The sequence below is a fragment of the Vidua macroura genome, chromosome 5, assembly GCF_024509145.1.
Source record: "Vidua macroura isolate BioBank_ID:100142 chromosome 5, ASM2450914v1, whole genome shotgun sequence".
Taxonomy (NCBI): Eukaryota; Metazoa; Chordata; class Aves; order Passeriformes; family Viduidae; genus Vidua; species Vidua macroura.
Window position 1 is genome coordinate 24687086 of NC_071575.1, and position 20453 is coordinate 24707538.

At 37.0% G+C, this 20453-nt stretch overlaps 1 protein-coding gene across 2 annotated transcripts; it reads left to right on the forward strand.

Moving 5' to 3' along the window:
* Positions 1-3991: 3991 nt before the first annotated feature.
* On the forward strand, positions 3992-18674 carry WASHC3 (WASH complex subunit 3). 2 transcript variants are annotated; one of them, XM_053977706.1, is made up of 7 exons: positions 3992-4093; positions 5608-5706; positions 7931-7996; positions 9265-9393; positions 10962-11072; positions 14373-14437; positions 16924-18674. In XM_053977706.1, the coding sequence occupies exons 1-7, from the start codon at positions 4043-4045 to the stop codon at positions 17006-17008; spliced, it is 606 nt and encodes a 201-aa protein (XP_053833681.1). In that variant the 5' UTR covers positions 3992-4042; the 3' UTR covers positions 17009-18674. The 2 variants fall into 2 exon arrangements, with proteins under 2 accessions (XP_053833681.1, XP_053833682.1); XM_053977707.1 differs by having other exon boundaries at positions 10965-11072.
* Positions 18675-20453: the final 1779 nt, after the last annotated feature.

Sequence of the window (20453 nt, forward strand, 5' to 3'; positions counted from 1 at the left end):
TGTGACTATCTTATAAGAAAAGAAATGCAGTAGTGTACTGTCATAAAATGTTGTTCCTGGACATTTTTGGATAAACTAGTTACCACTACCAATGAAGAAGCTAATGGTAAAATCAGAATGATAATGTGAAGCAGTTTTATTTCTCTAAAGATGACAGTGGGATTTACTTCAGGCCTGTCAAACAGCATAGTGAGGTTTTTTTCCTGCTTATAGCCTTTTACTTCCAGTCTTTACAGGAAAATCAAAGGCATTCTGCTTTCTAGAAACATATTTGTTCTGTCCTTCCCATACAATACCCAGAATGGAAGTAAAAGAAGAGAAGACAGAGATAACTCCTGTCTTAAGTATCTTTTTTGCATGCTTGTGCAAGTGAAGGGATGTCAGGATGTTTCAGTAGTGTAACAGCTCCTTACAGCATTGTAGCCCTCCTTACTAGCTGTAGTTAGATTTTAAAATATTTGTTTATTTGTTCCTATTTAAGTGGGACACATAAAACCAATTCAGAAGTAAGACATCAATAAGTGAAATTACAGTTAGCTTTTGAAACCTAAGACCATATTATATTTCTCATAATCCTTTATCCTTGAGAACTTTTGCATTCCACCTGACACCAAAATTTACCTAAAATGAATATAAAGTTCGTTATACGTGCTAGTGGACTGGTGTGTGCCTAAACTCTAAAATAAGCAGATGTTTCAAGGTAACAGTGCTCTGTTTATCTTGTATCCATTGTCCGAATAGAGACAGCAGCCTTAAGGGGAGGTTTAATTCACTTGTAGCTAAAAATCTTTGTGGCTCTGGGAGGAAGGATTGGCCTGAGGTACTGTTATCCTTTTGGTGTGTAGTGGAGGTGAAACAGACGTGGGTTTTTCTGTCAGAGCAAACTTCACACAGCTCCTGCCTGTGCAGAATATATCCACTATACTCAGGACCCATACAGACAAGGGCAATATGCACCAACTATGTGCAGGTGCACTCTTAAGTGAGACTTTTTTGGTTTAGAATTGCTTAAGACCCAAGAGGGCAAAGAACAGAAATTCTTTTGTTCTGTAGTTAATTCAGAAACCAGGATGTTTGCTTTTCATGCTCTGTTTTTAAGGACTACTTAAAACTGTTTACCCAGGAATGATCTTGCCAAGTTCAAGGCTCTTCATTTTACACTGGAAAGAAGCAATATGGATATTTAAGTAAGTAAATAAATAAATAAGAGAGCAGCTAATGTTTTTAGCATGTTCTCCGTGCTCTTTTGTACAGAACAAAATAATTAATCCTCTCCTGTTGCCTCAGCACAGTACGTGGAAAACTGAAACTTGACAAACCATTTTCAGAGAACTGCAAAACATTTATCATTTAATTTCCATTTTCTTTTTTTTTTTTAAAGAAACCTACATAATACCTAGCATTTGTATTTCTCACTCTATTTAACTCTGAAGGGTTGATAATTCTCTGAACTGTTTGCAAGAATTGTACAAATTCTGGCACACTGAGATTATTGAGATTGGAGGGGAAATTGCTTAAATTCAGCATAGAGAAAAATCATTGAGGCAATATCAGTTTCATAGAGAAAACTTTACTAGAATACCCTTTGCAAGCATGGATTTAGAAGACTCCATGGGAAATCAAGCAAATGTTAATCCACACTGATCTTTTCAGCTGTTCATTGGACCACCTTATTAAAAACAACTATTTCCCCTTGTGGAGGATCAGGTAACACCATGTCTAGAAATTTTTTTGGATCAGCTTTTTATTTCTGTTTAACTTGTCTCTCAGTTGTATAGCTATTTGAGTTCTGGGCTGATTCTAACCTGAATGTGGTGTCCTGGGACCTGTAACAGTATATAAGCACACAAGATGCACATGAACATTGTAAGCTTCAGTAGCACTTGCCAGTTTTTCTCAGCTTGTGCAGTTTTGTTTTGCAGTTGACCCGAGGCTCTGATTCCCTGCAACATATGGAGCAGATCAGTTTCAATGCTTTCAAATCCATGTTCTTGCCTTTACTTTCCTGGGTACCCTAATCACAAGTCAGGTATTTTTTACCAGTGATGAAGACAGAGCTCTGATCTGTTTTCTGTACACACAGCTTTTCCACTCCAAGTTAGCCTCAGCAGCTGGAAAGCTGACATCTTCAAAACACTAATGTTCAACCAAACTTCATTTTGGTAACCCTTACACACTCTTTAATCTCTTTTCCTTCACTGGAGGGTGGATCTACAGGACAGGGCTTTTAAATGACAGTGTATATATGTACACATGCATAGGGTATAAACTGCCAGCAGTCACATACTGTACAGTACTGACTCCTCAGTCTGACATTTATCATCCAGCATGGGTGCTGGTAAAAAATACATTTTCAAATCATACACACTATAAATCTGGATGTTATCCCTCAATTACTTTTTTATAAATCCTCTCCTTGGAAGTTCAGTCATTTATATTTACAGCTGAACAAGTTAGTTGAATTAAAACTTTTTTAAGAGGCTTTGGAAAATTTGGATCATTTTCCTCCATTCTCTGTTTTTCAAATTTCATATCCTGCATTTCCTAACTCCAGCTGAGACTAAAAAGTGCTGTATTACACTTTTTATGCAGTATTTTTGGGCAAATTAAAAGCAGGAAGTACCAGAAAGTTCACAAAATAGCATATTCTTGGGAGATTTCTTATCCAGCTTTACAGACCAAGACATTTAGATAAGAGCTGGCTATGCATTTACATTAAGTTTCTGTGCCATTGCCTGGAAAAATTGCATTATAGACACTTAATGACAAATGAGATGAATTCTTCTTGAATATAATTTAGTTGGAATTTTAAGGTAATTATAAACAAATAAATTAGTGGCAAAATAAGTTAAATAAACAACTCTATTGCCCAACACAAGTTTAGACAACTCCTGTACTCAAGGAATGAAAAGCTAAACCCACTGAATTTTGTAGGTTAGCCTGCTGCTCATCCTTTGGGAGAGGTGAGAAATTGAGCCAACAACATGTCAGTGCTGCAAAGGAGGGTATGAATCACACATTGTTCAATAATTCAATTAGCATGAACAAAAAACTTTGCTAGACTACCTTAGTAATAGAGCAATAATGATGTGCATATGACAGCAGGTTAGTAACAAATACATTGTGAAAGTAATAAAGCCAGAAAAGCGGCTTCAGTTAATAAATAAGAATTTTATGGCAACTTGAGTAACAGAACTAAGTGCTCTGTGTGCAGCTACTATTGATTCTGTATATGGATTTGTATAATGCCTTGGCAAACAACAATGGTTTGGAAGTAAACTGAGAATTTTGGTAAATTTTAAACCAAAATTAGCAGAGTACATTTGGGATCTAGTCTTCAAAGTATTACAGTAATTAGTGCATCTTTATTCATCTCATCACAAGAGAAGTTTCCACCTGACAGCCTCAGACTATGATGGTTTCTTAACTGCCCTGAATTTAGGAGGGTTCATTAAACGCAGCAGTATTTAGATGTAACCATCTAAATATGGAAAGCCAGTACAGTATCTTTGGATTTACTGCTGTAAACAAGGACTCCAGATTTGTCTTTTTCGGAAGAACCCACAGCCATTCAGTGCTCCTTATTTTGATTCCCCACATCCAAAGTGTGGCACTTCCCCACTTAAATTATGCGTATAAGCACAGAAACAGTTCCTTCACTAGCTTTTCTCATAATTTCCTTAACGTTTGACCGCAGGGGACGACACTTCCCAAACACCACTATGCAGGCCCTGTCCTGAGGCCTGTGGAGGGCTGGGTGTCAGTGTGACCCCCACTGGCATGGCCGGGCCCCTCAGCGGCTGCCACCACTTGCATGGCAAAGCGGGTGCCAAAGAAGGCACCCCAGAAGCTCGGGGTTTATCCTCGGCGTTTATCCCCAGGCCACAGCCGGCCGTGAGGGCTGCGGCCCGGGACTGCGTTTCCCAGGAGGAAGCGCGGGGCAGCGAGCGCACCCCGCCCCGCCGAGCTCGCGGTTTGTTTCCGGGCCGAGGCTGCGGAGCGCGGCCGAGCTGGGGAGCGGGCCTGCGCCCGGCCCGCCGCCATGGACGAGGACGGGCTGCCCATCGTGGGCTCCGGCATCGACCTCACCAAGGTACCGGCTGCGCTCGCCCGGCACTCCGGGGCTGCCGCTCCTCCTCCCCGGCGGCGGCTGCGCTGGCCCTGGTGCTGGGCGAGCCCCGCTCCCCCCGGCTCCCGGCTCGGCCCGGCCCGGCGGCAGCGGGCGAGGGGCGCTCCCCGTGCGGTGACGGGGCCGCCCTCGCACCCGGAGCGAGCGGGCTCTGGTCCTTACCTGTCTCCCCTGCTGTTTTCCAGAGGCGTTTTGCTGCAATTCTGCGATAACGTTGTATTTAAAGACTAAGCCGTTTCAAACATCGATCTGGGAGGCAAATCCTGTGCAAAGCTGTGTATTAATTTCTTTAAATGTTTCAGAAACTTTCTTTTTAAACTTAGTTTTCTCAACAGAGAGCATAAAGACAGGACAGTTCCAATTGACCCAGTGATTCTTCCGTGCTCTGTGCTACCCCACAGATTTCTGCTAAGGTCATAGGCAGTGCTTGGAAAATTTTGGAACCACAGAAGTGAACTCCAGCAGATGCTGTCGTACAGTGCACAGGCTGAAGGCTCGAGATAGTAGCAACAGAAGTCTCACAAAAAGTCAGGATGTTTTAAGATTGCCATAGTGAACTGTATATTGAATGCACTAATAAATCAGCGGCTAAAGAAGAGGTGAAGACCAGCGAGTCACTGTATTCACAAAAAAAAGTGCAGCAGAATCTTGGCTGCCAATAATGTTCTTTGTAAATATTCCACTTAAATCAATGACAATTTCATAGGCTAATTTCCTTTGCAAAGGTTAAGACTTAAAGCAATTGTCCAAGGTTATAAACCCTGAGGCATTAAAATTTTAGACATAAACTTTTTTGTGCAAATTCCTGATTCCAGTCTTCTATAATGGTTTAAATAAAAATGCCAACTCTGTGTTACAATATGACCACCATTCTTTTTGGCAAACATAAGATACTACATTTTAGTCTGAAAAGTATGTGAGCATCAAAACTGATTTGGAAGATAACTTTTGGTAATTTTAGGGTAGTCTGGACTTGCAAATGAGAACCAGTAGGGTAGCCACTAAATACTTAGACAGCAACATCACTACACTTCAGTTTTGGTCATGGCGTTAGTTGTAACTGAGTCATAGTATGGCTGGCCAAATTCGGTTTTCCTTCTTAAACTCCAGAAGGAAATATTCTAATTTCCTCACTGTTTTTAAAAAAGCATTAACAATGATTTTTGGGAATATTCACAATTTCATCGAAAGGTATTCTTTAAAATAACAATCCTTCATTTCTTGGGTTTTGTTGCCTTTTCTCTGTGTCCTGTAAATTCTCAGCTGTCATGTTAGTAGATTTTTAGTGGCAAAGGATTTGTATGAATGCATATGTATTAGAAAATGGTTTATGTATGTATGCATTCATAGCAGGCACGCTTAAGGCAGATTTCCAAATAATTTCTTCTAAAAAATGTACATTTATAACAGATATTTCAATCCAAACGTGGAACTTGACATTGATGTGTAACGTTATTTTCTTATATTTTTTAATGCAGGTTCCTGCAATTCAGCAGAAAAGAACAGTAGCATTTCTAAACCAGTTTGTTGTTCACACAGTGCAGTTTCTCAACCGCTTTTCTACTGTTTGTGAAGAGGTATGTTTATTATTTCCCCAGCTGTCCCTTTATACATTTTAAAAAAATTCAAGAAATGGGAACCACTCATTTAAATATTTTTGATGTAATAATACTGGTAGCTTAAACCAAAAATGTAGTCTGCTTTCTGTTCAAGGTTTCTCATTAGTAAGTGCTTAAGACAGAATTTTTCCCCAAGGGATCCGTATGAACTCCTGATTGTGCTGCACTGTGTCCTATTTTCTTAAACTTTTGCATTTGGCACAATCTTTGAACTTTTTTGATACAGGGAATTTATTCTGAGCAGCTTCATCTCTGGTTCTTATCTTGTTATGAAAGAAGAATGCCATGTTCTTGTGGTGCATCAAAACTTACTTTCAGGTTTTAGCACCTTTAATTTAAAAGAGTCATACGCTAAGCACTGAATGTAAATAGTTTTTATGTTGAAAAAAGGAAATTTTGGGCAAGCGATTAGTATAGAACATGAAGCTCTTAACTTCAGTTTCCTGTAAAAAGAGAGAAAAATAAAAATAGTTAGGATTAGTACGTTTATTTGATGACTTTAGAGTCAATGGAAATACATCAGATCAACAAGATTAGATTTGTCCACTGACCATGACAAGAGTCCTCCTTGTAAAAAGAGTGTTTTCTAATGTGGCTTTGAGGGTAACCTTTTTGTCTTTAGAGGTTTTTTGTATTTCTTCATTAGTTTATTCAACAAAGAATGCTATACAGCTCTAGCCAGCTGAGCCAGGGCAGCAGTCAAATCCAATTAGACTAAGCCATGTAATCTGAGAAATTCTGTTATTTGTTGGTGAAGTTTAGAGCCAGATGAGTAACAAGTATAAGATTTGGCTATTATATGAATATATGGAGCTTCAGAGGAAAAAAAAGTCATTTTTCCTAGGTTTTTAAACTCCTGTAACTTGATAGGTGGGACAGTGTAACCACCTGATGATGCTATTGTCAGTTGTCCAAAACTCAGTTTTGACCTGATTTCAGTATTCCCTCTTCCACAGGCCCTGTGGAAATCAGAACACATATATTTAAAGCCACCTTGAGCACACAGCAGCACTAACTAATAAAACAGTTATTAGTTAACCAAAATGTGTTGTTACTCAAGAGACTAAATAGTTGTTTTATATACTCCTTGAGAAGTTTTTCATATTCATGAAGTACAGAAGTGTTTTTAATGTGAAAGGTCGCAGTGTAAGTCAACAGAAGCCAAGAAACTCAAAATCAGGGCTGACACCATCCTTAACTCTAAATTTCTTGGCTCTTGTCTAGTCAAATAGACCCATAAAATTGCATAATTGTCTTCTGTACATCTTTCCTCCCCCTTGTCCACTTAAATGTAGGACACACAGTTCCTTCCAATAGGAACTGACTCCTCTTTGTGAACAAAGGACCATCTGTAAACAAGTCAATGCTCTATCCAAAAAAAGCAACTCCTGTCAGTCTCTTACTTTTTCTAGCATATTGGCAGAACTGCCATTTTCTTAGGGTGTTAAAGTTCTGCTTCAGAGCCAGGCAGAATCTTGCCAAGGTGCCAGAAAGCTGTCAGAATGGTACGTATCTGCCAGCCAGCACTCTAGCCAACTTCACTTGGACAGGTCTGGTGGAGTATGGTAGTGATTAGTTAAAAGACTGGCAGTTCTTATGGGGTAATTTAGAAAAACTTAAGTTGTATTTAAAAAAAACAGTCAAAATTTGATTGAGGTGCACCTGGAGCATATAGTGTCTGGTTAGTTCTGATTCATTGTAGATTTTGACTGTATAGGACTTCGAATCACCTGCTGTATTAATTACCAGATTTTCTTTTTGTATTTGCTCAGTTACATACACACACATCATCTCCTTTCATCTTCCACATTTGGAAAAACCTTTGAAGAAAAATCTTTTGGTAACTGGGAGAGCACAATATATCTACCATTATTCCACAGTTGCCCAAAGTAATACCCTATTTACTTTTGCTTTCTGTTGTAAACAGTCTGTCTTCATTTCTGTCATTATATGGGAAAACCAACTGCAGAGTAAAATTATTTAAAATTTGTACTGCTGTAGCTACTGTTCTAAAAAGGGTTGTCATTGCTTCATTTATTTTATAATGTGATAATCTCATTTACACTGTACTCTGCCTTCAGCAGGGAGAAAAGTGATTTTTTTTTTTAACTAGATGCAAACTCTTTTATATGTCAAAGTGCATATGGGAGTGTTTTCACATCTTAATTGTTTTCTGTTGTAGAAATTGTCAGCGCTCTCTCTCCGTATCCAACAAATTGAAACCACACTCAATATTCTGGATGCAAAGGTTTGTATAGATATAGACTTTATCTTCTAACAGTGACAACCTCCTAGATTATGTGAACTAGCTTCCTTTTTAGAGTCTGGATTGAGCAAATAAGTTTTCATAATGATTTGAAGGAGCTAATATAAAATCCTGATATCAAAAATTCTCTCTTTAACTCTCTTCTCTAGTTAATGCCTTACTACTTGTACTGTGTAGCATTTGAATATGTAGTTGATACAGAAGAAAGGAACCAATAGTACCTAGTGGAAAATTTGAGTTTGTTAAGCATGTGGAACGGGAAAGGAACACCGTTTGCCATACAAATGCCAATAAGGAAATTCTTACCCCCTTTGTAAAACAAAAATACCTTTGTATATATCTTTGTATGTTACTGGACTGTAACAGCTGATAAAAGTAGCTAGAGAGAAGCCTTGTAAATCTTTTTGATACTGAAATGTGACTGGAACTGGATCTAAGCTAATGTAAATTTGTTAGATTTGTCTTCTTTAGCTGAAATGACAAAAGGTCTTAGATAGGAAATAGTGCATATAATTTACTTGGAACAAAAACCTGACAAAATCCCGAAGTCAGTAAATCACCCACTATAAAATTTTAACAAGTTCTTCTTTCAATAATGATGGAGGCAATTTCAGTTGGCTTTTCTGGGAGCAAGGATGGGATATTTTGAAAACGTTCATTAAGATCTGTGTGGAGGAAAAATAGTGTAATAATACAAACAGAGCTTACTAACTCTTACTTATTTCAAAATACTTAGGAATTGTCTGAATTGATGATTTTTGCAGAATTCTTCATAATCATATTAAATAGAATTTCCTTCAAATAGATTTGTGGTTTAATATCCACTCACATCTTTTCATTCAAAAAAGTGAAAGATGCAGAAAATTGAAAAATTTGTAACCGGTCTCCAATCTGTTAGGTGATAGAGCTCTCCTTGCCATGATTTCTTTCACTGTAGGGGAAGTAGCAGAGATGGCATGGCTATTGTGTGGTTGATAAATGCAGTAGCAAAATACTGGGAAGGTGTGGAAGCCTTTCCTGGTCTGCAACCCTGTGTTAACAGTGACAGTTTTTATTGTAGAAGGCAGCTAGGTAGAAAGATTTTTTTTTTCCCCTCAATCAAAATACCAAAACTAGGGGCAGAAATTTAAAATTTTACTACTGTAAAACCTACATGGACAATAAGTGGTAAGCAGCGTGCTGCAGATTTTGTTGTACATGTAGTCTTATGAAGTGCTTATTGCTTATTTGATGATGTATTTTGCATTCAGTTATCCTCAATTCCTGGCCTAGAAGATGTCAAATTTGAAGTGTCCAGTGCAAATGTGAACAGTGTTACAAATGGTCCTGTGGCACAGGCTGCTACAGATCAACAGACAGCTGGATCACTTCAGTCTGGGGTAAGTAATAAAGCATAACTCATTCCTTGGAGGAATAGAGCTCTCCAGGTCAAGTTTTTAATGTCATTTGCAGTAGATAGAAGAAGCAATTCTATTGGAAGTGAGCAATCAATTGTAAAAGTCTAAGACTAGTCTTTTCTCTACTGGCACTGTTTTAACAAGTGACTTAAAACAAAAAAGGCTATACCCTTTATTAACTGTGTGACTTAAATAATTAGAACTAACTCAAATCTAATGCTAAATTTCTCCTTCCTTTTCTTCAATCACACTAAAATATTAACATGATTACATCAGGGCGCTGGGAACGTCATGAATGAAAATAATAGTTCAAATCGCATCATTGCAACTCTTTCTTCCTTTCTTCAGAATGTGAGCTTTTAGCTCAAATTGGAATGTCTAGCATGCTTTTTTCTAAAGAGTTCATTACATTGAAGGTTTTCTGTATATTATCCTCCATCTACAGCAAAGGCCAGCTTATTACAAGCAATCAGCATTAAGATACTATCCCTGCAAGTAACTGTTTGTCATTTTGGGGAATTTCATGTGTGTGGTTGGTTGATTTTGTAACCCAGACATTTGAATCCCATGATCACCACTTAACTAAGTGAACCTTTATGGCTCATTTGTAGATGGAGTTCTTTTCCTGGTTTCCCCTTACAGTTTCTTCTCATGGAATCCTCAATTCTGATCTCTGCTCATTCTCTTATTTGGTGGAAGTTGCTGTGGAGAAGCAGTAGCTGGAGCACTCTGCTGCTTTTGCCTGCCTGTCAAAGATTGCAACTCTGATTTGCAGGCAGCAGCAGGGTAGACACTGGACAGCATTGCATGTTCAGCCATGTTAGAGAATGACTCACCATGAGTTCATTTTCTCTAAAGTGTTCCTCCTCTCAGATACGGAAGTATATAAAATATATTTAAGTATATAAAGTTCATATATTTCTGAAAGGATGTACCCAATGCTGCTTTCAGGTGGTTAGTATTGTAGAAAAAGTACAGTTTTCTGTGTTATTTTAAAAGTACTAGAACTTGTTATTTTTCATTTCATTTAAATTAAATACTTTCAAGGAATCTTTGATTTCATTACATTGTCCTTTGAGTAATGATTTACACTCAGAAGTATAGTTTAGAAGTTACATGATATGTATGAAACCTTTGTCAGGGAATCAAATATTTTGAGGAAAAAAAGGCATTGGACTACTGGGGGAGATTTATAGATATACTCCTTATAAATATTTTTTTATAAAAAATCCACTTACATTTAATACTGTGATATTTATTAAATGCAACTTAGGGTTATTAGGGCCTTTTTGGTTTTTTTTATGTGTTGCTCAATAACTTAAAATTGTGTCTAAAAGTAGAAAGACACTCTTGTAACAGTGAACAACAAAAGAGCTGGATTTGTGATTTCATACATCTAGGAAACCTCTAATTTTGTGAGTGTAGATCAGAATAATCTTGATGAAGAAGAGTTACACTTTACCCTAAAATACTCAGTTTTGTTGTCTGGAATCTCTCCATGGGTGTGGTGTGTGCACCTAACTATTAAAGGGTTTGTTCTTCATATACAGCAGAACAATACGCAAGAGGAAGGGTTACAGAAAACGGAGGTAGTAACAGAAAATGTCACAACTGTGGCCAAGGATCCAAGATATGCCAGATACCTCAAAATGGTACAAGTGGTAAGTCAGTTCTCATGTCATTCTTTGGCTAGGATGTTATTTTTTTGGTGGAATGTACCACACATCTGTAAGTGAATCTTAAATGTCAGAAAACATATATTGCAATAGTAATCTTTAAGGTAGGATAACATCATAATATTCTAGCACATCTTCTCTAATTAATGAATTAATGTAATATATTCCCTCAGACAGCTTCTGGCAAGATCTTTCTACAAAATTCTGCTGGTAGACTTGTGAACTGAAGGTGTGAAATGTGTAAATGCAAAGTGATATTAGCCGGAGGCACAGAAGATGCCACTGAAAGTGGAGTTGTCCTGGCAAATTGGAGTCATTCCTTGCATACAGACTGATTACAGTCTGATTTTACTGTAGGGTACAAAATACAGCTTTGCAAGTATAGTCCAGAACAGGAGTACTTGATATTTCTGTAAAGACCAAAATAGAGATATAAGGATTGCTTCACTGTCTGGTTCCACTCCAGTTTCCTGTTATTCATGATGTATGTTTTGTTTACATCTTTATCTGTGGTCTCTTTTACAGATAAATAGGAAATAAATTATTGTAATCTCAATATTAACATGTGTGGAATCTAATGAAGGAATGAGAAGGTGAATGGGAGACTATTTGTGATATTTTTAAGAGGTCATTTCATATCCACAAACTTGAAAATGAGATTGGAAACAAAGAGTTTATTTTAATTTATTTTCAATTTGTCAGTGGAAATTCTCTTCTAAAATACGTATTATAATTCTGGAAAGTGTGACTATGTCATAGTATTAATAAAATGTTGCTTATGGTAAAACTAACTTCATGGTTTCACTCATTCTTCAGAGAAATTATTACAATTGGTCTGCTTCATCCCTTGAATGGTGTTCCAAACCTTATTTTTCACTTGAATCACAAATTAGCATTTTATGGATAGCTTATTACAAACCATTTGAAAAACCTAGCAGTGGGATAATAGCAGAGAATAGAACACCATGTTACTGTATTGATTTAATGCCAGACTTCAAAGTGGATTTGAAAGTGCTGGATGGTCTAATTACTTTGATTTTTTCTTTTTTTTTTTGGTGACTGCTAGAGGAGTGAGATCTCACTTTCCACATTTTCTCCTGTGTACTGGCAGTTCCTGGTGACTCCTTTGCCAGTTGTAAACAGTGTGGTAGGAAAGTCAAACTAAAATACTCAAATTAATGTGTGTTTTTGTATTTGCCAAACTTGTCTCCTTGTCCGATCAAGTATTTCAGTTAGTGTCATTTATTTGCCCAAATTAAGTTTCTAGCTGAAGATTTGTTTTAACTGATAATTTATTTATTACTCACAATGTTTGTAGTATAAAAGAGTGCCATTCTACACTAAAAGTAGCTCTTCCATGAAATTGTGACAAACTCATTTTGGTGGAGTGCAATTGAGGATACTAAATTCTTTTTAAAATTTACAAAAATATTCCAAGAAATCATACAAAAGCAGTACCACATTTGCAGATTAAAATTTAGGAAAGCATGAAAAGTAAAGTAATTGCAATGCCCTGATTGTATTATAAACAGATATAGGTGCAATCTTAATTGTTTTCCTTCAGATAAGAAGTCTAAAAGAGCAATTTGATTAAACTTCAGACTAGTTTTGTAAGTCTATGATATATTAGGGTACTGAGAGGATTTTTTCTCACAGATTTTAATGCACACAGTGTTGGAATAAAACATACTCCAAGTGTGAACATAAAAACGACCCATTCTTAGAAATCCTATACCAAGTTCCCTTTGATTGAAATCAAATATGAATTCTGCCTTGCCTGATATGACTCAATTCTGTTTTCACCTGGTTTGAATTGATGCATAAACAATTCATCAGTGACTTCTGAGGTGGCGAAGAGTACCCTAAGAGCAGTCAAGCAGGGGAAAAGCATTAGTACAAAATGGTGTGTAGACACACAATCCCTGCTGTCCAAATCTATACTAGAATAACTGAATTTTTAAACAGTCATGAAATACTCCAATAAATATTCAAAATATTCACCTTTGTAATGCACATGAGTTGTGAAGTACTGAGATACTCTTTTATTTCAATATTTATTCAATAAATATTCAATAAATATTTATTTATTACCTTGCAGCTGCTTGAGTGACCACTTTTGACATTATGCCTGATAGATTGCTATGGCTATGTACCTGTGTGTGTGCTGTTCCACAGTGCTCATGCACAAGCCTTGATTGTGATTCTTACTGTGGAGCTGTCACTAGAATCACATCTTTCTCTGCAGCATTAGTCATGGCTGCCCTTTATTTTAGCACTATCTTACTTACTTTTGGACAAAAGATACTAGTCCTACACCACTTTTCATTTAGAATTTCTTAGACCACCAGTAACTTTGTCCCTTTCGAATCAGAAATTGTATCCTCATTTGGTTTGGGGTTTTTTTTCCCGTATTCTATATTGGCATGGAGTGATCCAGATGGTATTTCTGATGATTTCCAACAGGAGATGGCAAAGCAACAAGTTGCCTTTGAGCAACTCTAGTGGAAACACAGGAGCAGTTTGTTGGAATGTATCTCATGAGAGGACGTGGGTCTTGGATATGTGATCCAAGATAAGAGCATGTTTAGGTGTTGATGAATAAAATAAAGTGAAGAAGCTGTGGAAGGACTTGCAGTGAAGGGAAGGAATTTTTTTAACATGTACATATTTGGCTGAAATCTGCCCACAAGTCTGCCCACAGAAGATTCAAGCCTGACTGCACAAGCAGTTGTATTTGGAGAATTCACTTTTAAATTGTGCTTCTGTTCTCATGTCCTGTTTGCTTTTTTCTCCATGCTTTTTAGACTTCTGCAGCTTTTAGCACTGCTTTACAGGATCCTTCTGGAATGGTAGCAGATGCACTTCCCTGGTTTTCTTCTCTCTCTTGGGTATACCTCTGGTATGCCTAAGTCTTTCCTAGCACAACTTGTCTGCTGTCTTTTTGCTACTTTGTGCTTTCTCCACATTCTTATCCATATAGATAACTTCAGCTTCATGTTTTTGTCTGCATGAATTGCAAGTATATCTATCCAGTCTTGATTCTCTCCCTGCAACTTTGTCTAGATATTTTGCCATAAATATAAAATGGATTAAAAGAGGGCCTTTAATCTCAATAATTTCTTGCTTCTAGGTTCATATTGATGGGAACTGAGATTAATGTTCCATGCTGTTGTTTGACAAGTGACATGCATAAATTTATATGAAAGTGTGGTTTAAAAGTACGTGTGTTATTTAACTCACCTGTTTGTGTCCAGTAGTTTTATATTATTCTTTCTCCTGCTACAGGGTGTTCCTGTAATGGCAATACGAAACAAAATGATTTCTGAGGGGCTAAATCCAGATCTTCTCGAGTAAGTAATTTATGACTACCAGTAGGGCTGCAGAGCAGCTGTGTGTTTAAAAAACTTGGAAAAAACGTGGTTAGAAAAGGTTGTTCAAGGTGTTGTGAGCTATAGGTGACAAGCTAGCATCTGACAATGTGCATTTAGCAATGAGGACTCAAATAAAAGGTCAGTAGCCATTTTCAGTGCCCTGTGTAGACCATGAGGTTTTTCCCAGTTACTTGCTTTCAACAATCCAGTAAAAAAATATCATTATTGTAGAGTAGTAAGAACAAGCTGTGTCTTATTTTGCTGGATGCATGAGGGACAACACAGTTGTTTCTAGATTCCCTGAGTAGATGTAGTGTACAACTTGACTTCAACACTGACAGTGAAAATTGAAGTCAACAGTTTAAAACTTTGGCTGTTGATTGAGCTAATCTGATATGAAAACTACTAGAATAGATAGTAATTTTCAAAGCTTCTTGTCCGGCCATAAACATTAATTTTAGTCTTACTTTACAGTTGACATTTAATTTAGTTCTACTGTATTATTTCACAGAAGTTGTTGAACTGAGGAAAGTATTAACTTTATTCTTGTAGTACAGACACCAAAATGTTTGAAGTATTTTTGCATTCTTTTCACAAACTGTCAGGGTATTAAAAAGTCCATTTTTCCTTTCCAGTGAAGTCTTTTTACATTTTATAAAGGCTTATTCTGAAACTAGCTACTTGTTAAATAAAATAAACCTGAAGTATCATCATATGATGAGTCACTTTAGCTCCCAGCTACTTCCTGGTCTAGATAAGCCTGAAGTAGTTATTCCTCAGTTGGTTTTTTTTACTGATTGAATGAGAAATAAAAAAAAAAGACCCTGTGCCATTCACACTGCATTTCTTGGGTCTTCAGCTTCCTTAGGTCTGTTCACTCAGTCCCAGAGAAAATTAGAAAAATGTACACATGGCTGTGTGCTCAGTCACTTACTTCAGACTCCCCGAGCTCCTTGCCATTGGCTGAGCTTGGGTTATTTGTGGCTCTAGATGTGCTAATTTTAATGATACAATATTGTTTCTACACTCTTCTCTTAGCTTTCCCACCTCTGTTAATGCTCCTTTCTCAACTTTTTACAGCATTTGGTAACTGCCTGTTCTATCAAGCTCCCAATTTACCTATCTTTAACTTTTGTTTCTTATCCTTCCTCTCTTGCCTTCAGTTCCAGAAGAGTTTGTCCTGCTCTCATGAACTAAAGGAATTCAGCACCATCTTCCTCTTCTTAATAAATGAGAGGTTTTGCACTGGTCTTTCATTTCTTTGCACAGCTCTTCTGTTTTGTCATTACCACGGCAACAAACAAGGAATAATATTGTGAAGTGGTATTTGCATGAGAAAGCAAATGCTTTCTTCATTTGTTTTAGAGGTGTGCAGGGGGCTCTTCTGCAGTTCTTTAACACACTTCACATCTTTGCACCAAAAATGTTTAGGAACACTTTAAAGTTACCTTAGGGATTCCCAACAGAGAGATTATACTAAACAGAACTAATGTTGGAAAAGAAATTCTATACTCCCAAGATAAATAAGAACAGGATGATTAATACTACTGTCAGCTTTAGTTTAAAATGCTATATTTTATCCAAGAGATGTTAACTATCATACAGGAAGTGAGTTTCTCTGAATGTCCTTTTCCCCCAAGTATAATTATGTGTGTATTTTCTACCTCGCTTTCAGTCTTTATCAGGCTCTGTATTGCTTGTATGTCAAATCCATTATCTACTTAAAAGGGAAAGTCCATGGAGAGCCAGCATCTTCAGGCAGTAATGTTAATTTAGATGGTTTGCTTCTCTCACCTTCATTTCAATCAGTAGATTCCCCAAGCAAATATTTTGCCACACTGTTAATATCCATCCTAAATCCTCTCTTAAAAACTAAATACAAGAGGTCTGATCATTTGTAGTCAATAACAATCCCATGGCTGCTTTTGCATGTCAAATTTAACCCAATGTTCTAGCCAAATTCCACTCTTGAGTAATTCTTTTTTGCTTCACTAAATTATCCCTGCAGTTTTAGTTGGATACAATATTGTTCATTTCCTGGCTTATTTTTTTCATGTACTATTTACACTGCTCAATGGTGTACAGAATGTTCCTTTCAGCCCTGCAACCTCTGAAGATTGAAAAAAAATTGAATTAATCATTATTGCCTGCTTTCAACTCTTTCTACAAGTGTTTGCCACTTCTTAATGATCTGTCATCATTTCTGATGGCATCAAAGGCATGCATTCACACTGGTGCCTACAGAATTTTGATGTCCAGTGAGTTACAGTTTCTAGTGTTTGCCTTCCAGTTTTAGGTGAAGCAACACCACTAAGGTGTGAGTTTGTGAACCATATACAATTAATGTGTTAAATGTTGTGGCAATAAATTGCCTGCAGTTGTCATGCAGGGACAGTGGTGTTATGTGCTGAGCTGCTTGTGCTCTCAGCTGGATTTACAACGCAGAATGTTTTTGTTGCCTGCAGGACCCCAGATGCCCCTGTGCCTGCCTGGGGAGACGATGGCAAAGCAGAAGACAGTTCTGATAGTGAATCTTCATTCAGTGACTGAAGAGACTGGTTCCAGCCCTTGGAAACCTTTGTTAAGTGCTCATTTGGAGCTTTGGCAGACAATGGTTTTGCGTGGATCACTCAGATGACGTGGTTTGTCTGATGGTGTTTTAAGAACTAAGATCCTTCGTGTTCTGTTCTGGAAAGTTTGAACAGGCAGCATGTTTCAACCTGAACCCTTCCCCCATGAAAATGAATCATGAGATCCTTGCAGTTTTTATGCTGCATCATGCCAGATTAATTTGTTTCTGCTGAAATTACTTGTAGGGTTCTAAGAATTCCACACCTCTAAACCTCCATGTCTCTGAAACTGCATTCTGGTCATTGTTAGATTTTCTGTGTAAAACATTTAACCTACGTTGCCTTCTTTCTGCCCCATAACTTAAAGGTAAATTAACTTTGGAAAATGGAAGTGTTTAATTGATAAACTGTACCTTTTTTGCAATATCCTGTGTCTGCAGTGGTGCTACAAGGAATACGTAAAAGTCAACTCTCTTATGGTGATTGCAAATCAGTGATACGCAGATTTGAGAAGAACTAAAATACAAGTGAAAACTATATTAAAACCCATTTTGAATCTATTTTCAAAGCATATACTGCTATTCAGTGCCACATTAGAGTCTGTATGAAGCTGTTAAAGGAACTCCTACTCTTGAAGGGTTGATTTAGCCAATTCAGGTTGCAGTGTTGTAGAAAGGTACAAACATGGCAAGATTGATTTGATAGTGACACTGGGAAAAAAACAGCGGACTGGGAGATCATTAATGGACTCTCACTACTTGTTAACTATTATGTGGGTCAGTTGAAACTATTTTCTGACTTCATTGGCCTTACTCAAAAGAAGCTGTGGCTGAACAGTTTTCTTAGGATGAGAAATCACCTCCAAGTTGGTGCCTTTGCTGATAATTTCATCAAAGAAGCTAAAATTCAGGTTGTATAAGAATAAAACTACCTTGGCACCTCTTGAGGCATGTATTGAGGAACAATATAAAGAAATGACTGATGTGCCCTGAAGATTCCCCTCAAAATTACTTGATGTACTCAAAAATTATATTTCATTAAAGAGTATTCTTTAATACAGTTTGTTCCACATGAAATCCTTTGCAATCTGCTTGAAGTCCCCAGATTGTTGTGATTATATCAGAATGCTGTGTGCTAGGCAGTCATTAACCTTCTGGTATTTCACATTCGTTCTGTGACCAAGAGAAGACTAAAACTGAAGCTCCAAGTTTATAAGTTTTGTTAGACTTTATGACTGAGTCAATACCTTCTCTCTTAGTTAGTTGTGCCACTTCAGTAGGTTATCTGCTTTTTTTTTTTCCCTGCAACTTAAGCATGGCTCCCATTTCAGCCTAGGAGACATATTTATGCTCTCCATAACCAGTAAATCAGAGTAATGCCTGAATCCCTACAAAAGCATATATGCACTAGAGAATGTCTACAGATGGTATTTCAATGATGGGTTAATTACTATTGAACACTTAAAAATGTACTTAATAGTTAACACTTGGTAAAACATAAAAATATTAACATATTAGCAATAAGTTTTTCAAATGTAAATGTGATGTTATTTCAGAATGTATATATTGAAACACTCATGACTTTTTAAAATCTATATTTGAAAACTCATTTAAGCAGTCTGTAAAATAAAAGCTATGCTTTGTAAACCAAAGTTATGGTTTTATTTTCTCCTATATATTGTTCTAAACAAGACAGTGAAAATTCTTCCGAAGTCTGCAATTCATGTTTCTCCAGAACTAACTTTGCTGAAGTTGTATCAACCTGCTAGCCAAAGGGATGAGTTTTGGAAATTGGGGTTTGGAGTTAATGTTAACCCATAGTGGCACTCTGACTACAGAAGAACTGAGTATCCCATAGCCACAAGAAGCAAATTCTAAGAAGCAAATTTAAGGAAGGCTGAAATTAATGGGTATTGTATGTTTGATACTTTTGAACTGACATGGACCTATGGAAGGAAGTAGCATGATTTAAAGAGTTGAATTGAGACGTAGTTAATTATTTTTCTAAAGAAACAAGGTTACCAAAAGACATTTAAGAAGGCATAGCTTCAGTTGTTTAACATTATGAAGAAACTTCTCATGTAAAATAATTTTAGTTTGTAAAGAAAAAAATGAAACCACTGCAGATACACGTTTATGTGGAATGAAAAAGAAAGCCTCTCTGGCCTACAGACACTTGATAAAATAAGGGATGATTAATCAGTAATTATATATGTCACAGAATAACAGTATCATTAATAGAGATTGTGAATTTAACTGCTGAGGAATTTTTGGATGATCTTTTCAGGGTAGACATTGACTTTGGAGTACTGCAATGTTAGCTAACTTGCAGAAACATTAAGAAAAATCTTGCCACTTTTTCTCCTCTCCCAGTTGAATGGTGACTAAATCTAAATGTCTGAATTGTGAGAACTGGGAGGAAAAAAAGATAAAACCATCCTTTTTACATTCAGTTTCTCAACAGCCATAGTGCTTCCGCTACCTTTGGAACCTCTGACCACTTCAGGCTCTTCTGTTCCTAAACACATCCCTTTGCTCTTAAAGTGTAGCCAAATTCAATCTGAGATGTTTCAGCTGACACAAGGAGCTATTAAGTATGGGAAGGTTGGTTTGAGACTGAATTATGTCAGCTGTGCTGGTGCTCCTTGATCTGCAGCAGTTTTCTAGAGATGTGGTGCTAACCCAGAAAGCTGGAAAGTCCTTAACCGCAACCTAAATACTGTAAGTGGAGAATATTCCAAGGTGCTCATTATTAGCCATCTGTTTTGGAATAGAAGATGGAGAGAGTATTTCAGCTTGGCAGCACAGTAATCAGATATATCTAATACTTTCAAGGGAAAAATTCCATTTTTAAGAGACTTTTATTTTTAAAAGCTTCCAACAGAACTTTTAGAAGATACAGTATACATTAAGAAGTGTCAGTAATACACATCTAATATACACAAATTTTCCATGGATTTAAACTCATCATCTGGGGCAGTATTACAACTTGTAGGCATAAATACTACTGCAGAGTGTTACTGGAATAACCACTGAATGCATCTGTTAATACTAATTATGTACTACTGGTAAACTATATATTCTTTGTTTAAACAAACATTTTTAACCCCATCACCATATTCCTCATTTTGCAGGTGAACGGGAGTGCAGAATGCATAAAGATTAGTTTCCTAATGGTATTACAGGCATTTTAAATGAATGTAGATGCCCTTAGACTAGATGAATGTCTGTATTTTTGTAAGCAAAACCTCAAAACCTGTCAAAGGCAAAAACAACATCTGGACATGGTAACTTTATAGTGAGGTCCTGGTTTAGTAGTTGTAATCATTAATCTGTTCCCTCTCAAGTCTTCTGTTCAGCTACATTTGAAATCAAAATTGATGGTTCTTTTTCCAAGCTGAGTCTCTTCCTCTCTCTTGTTTTTCT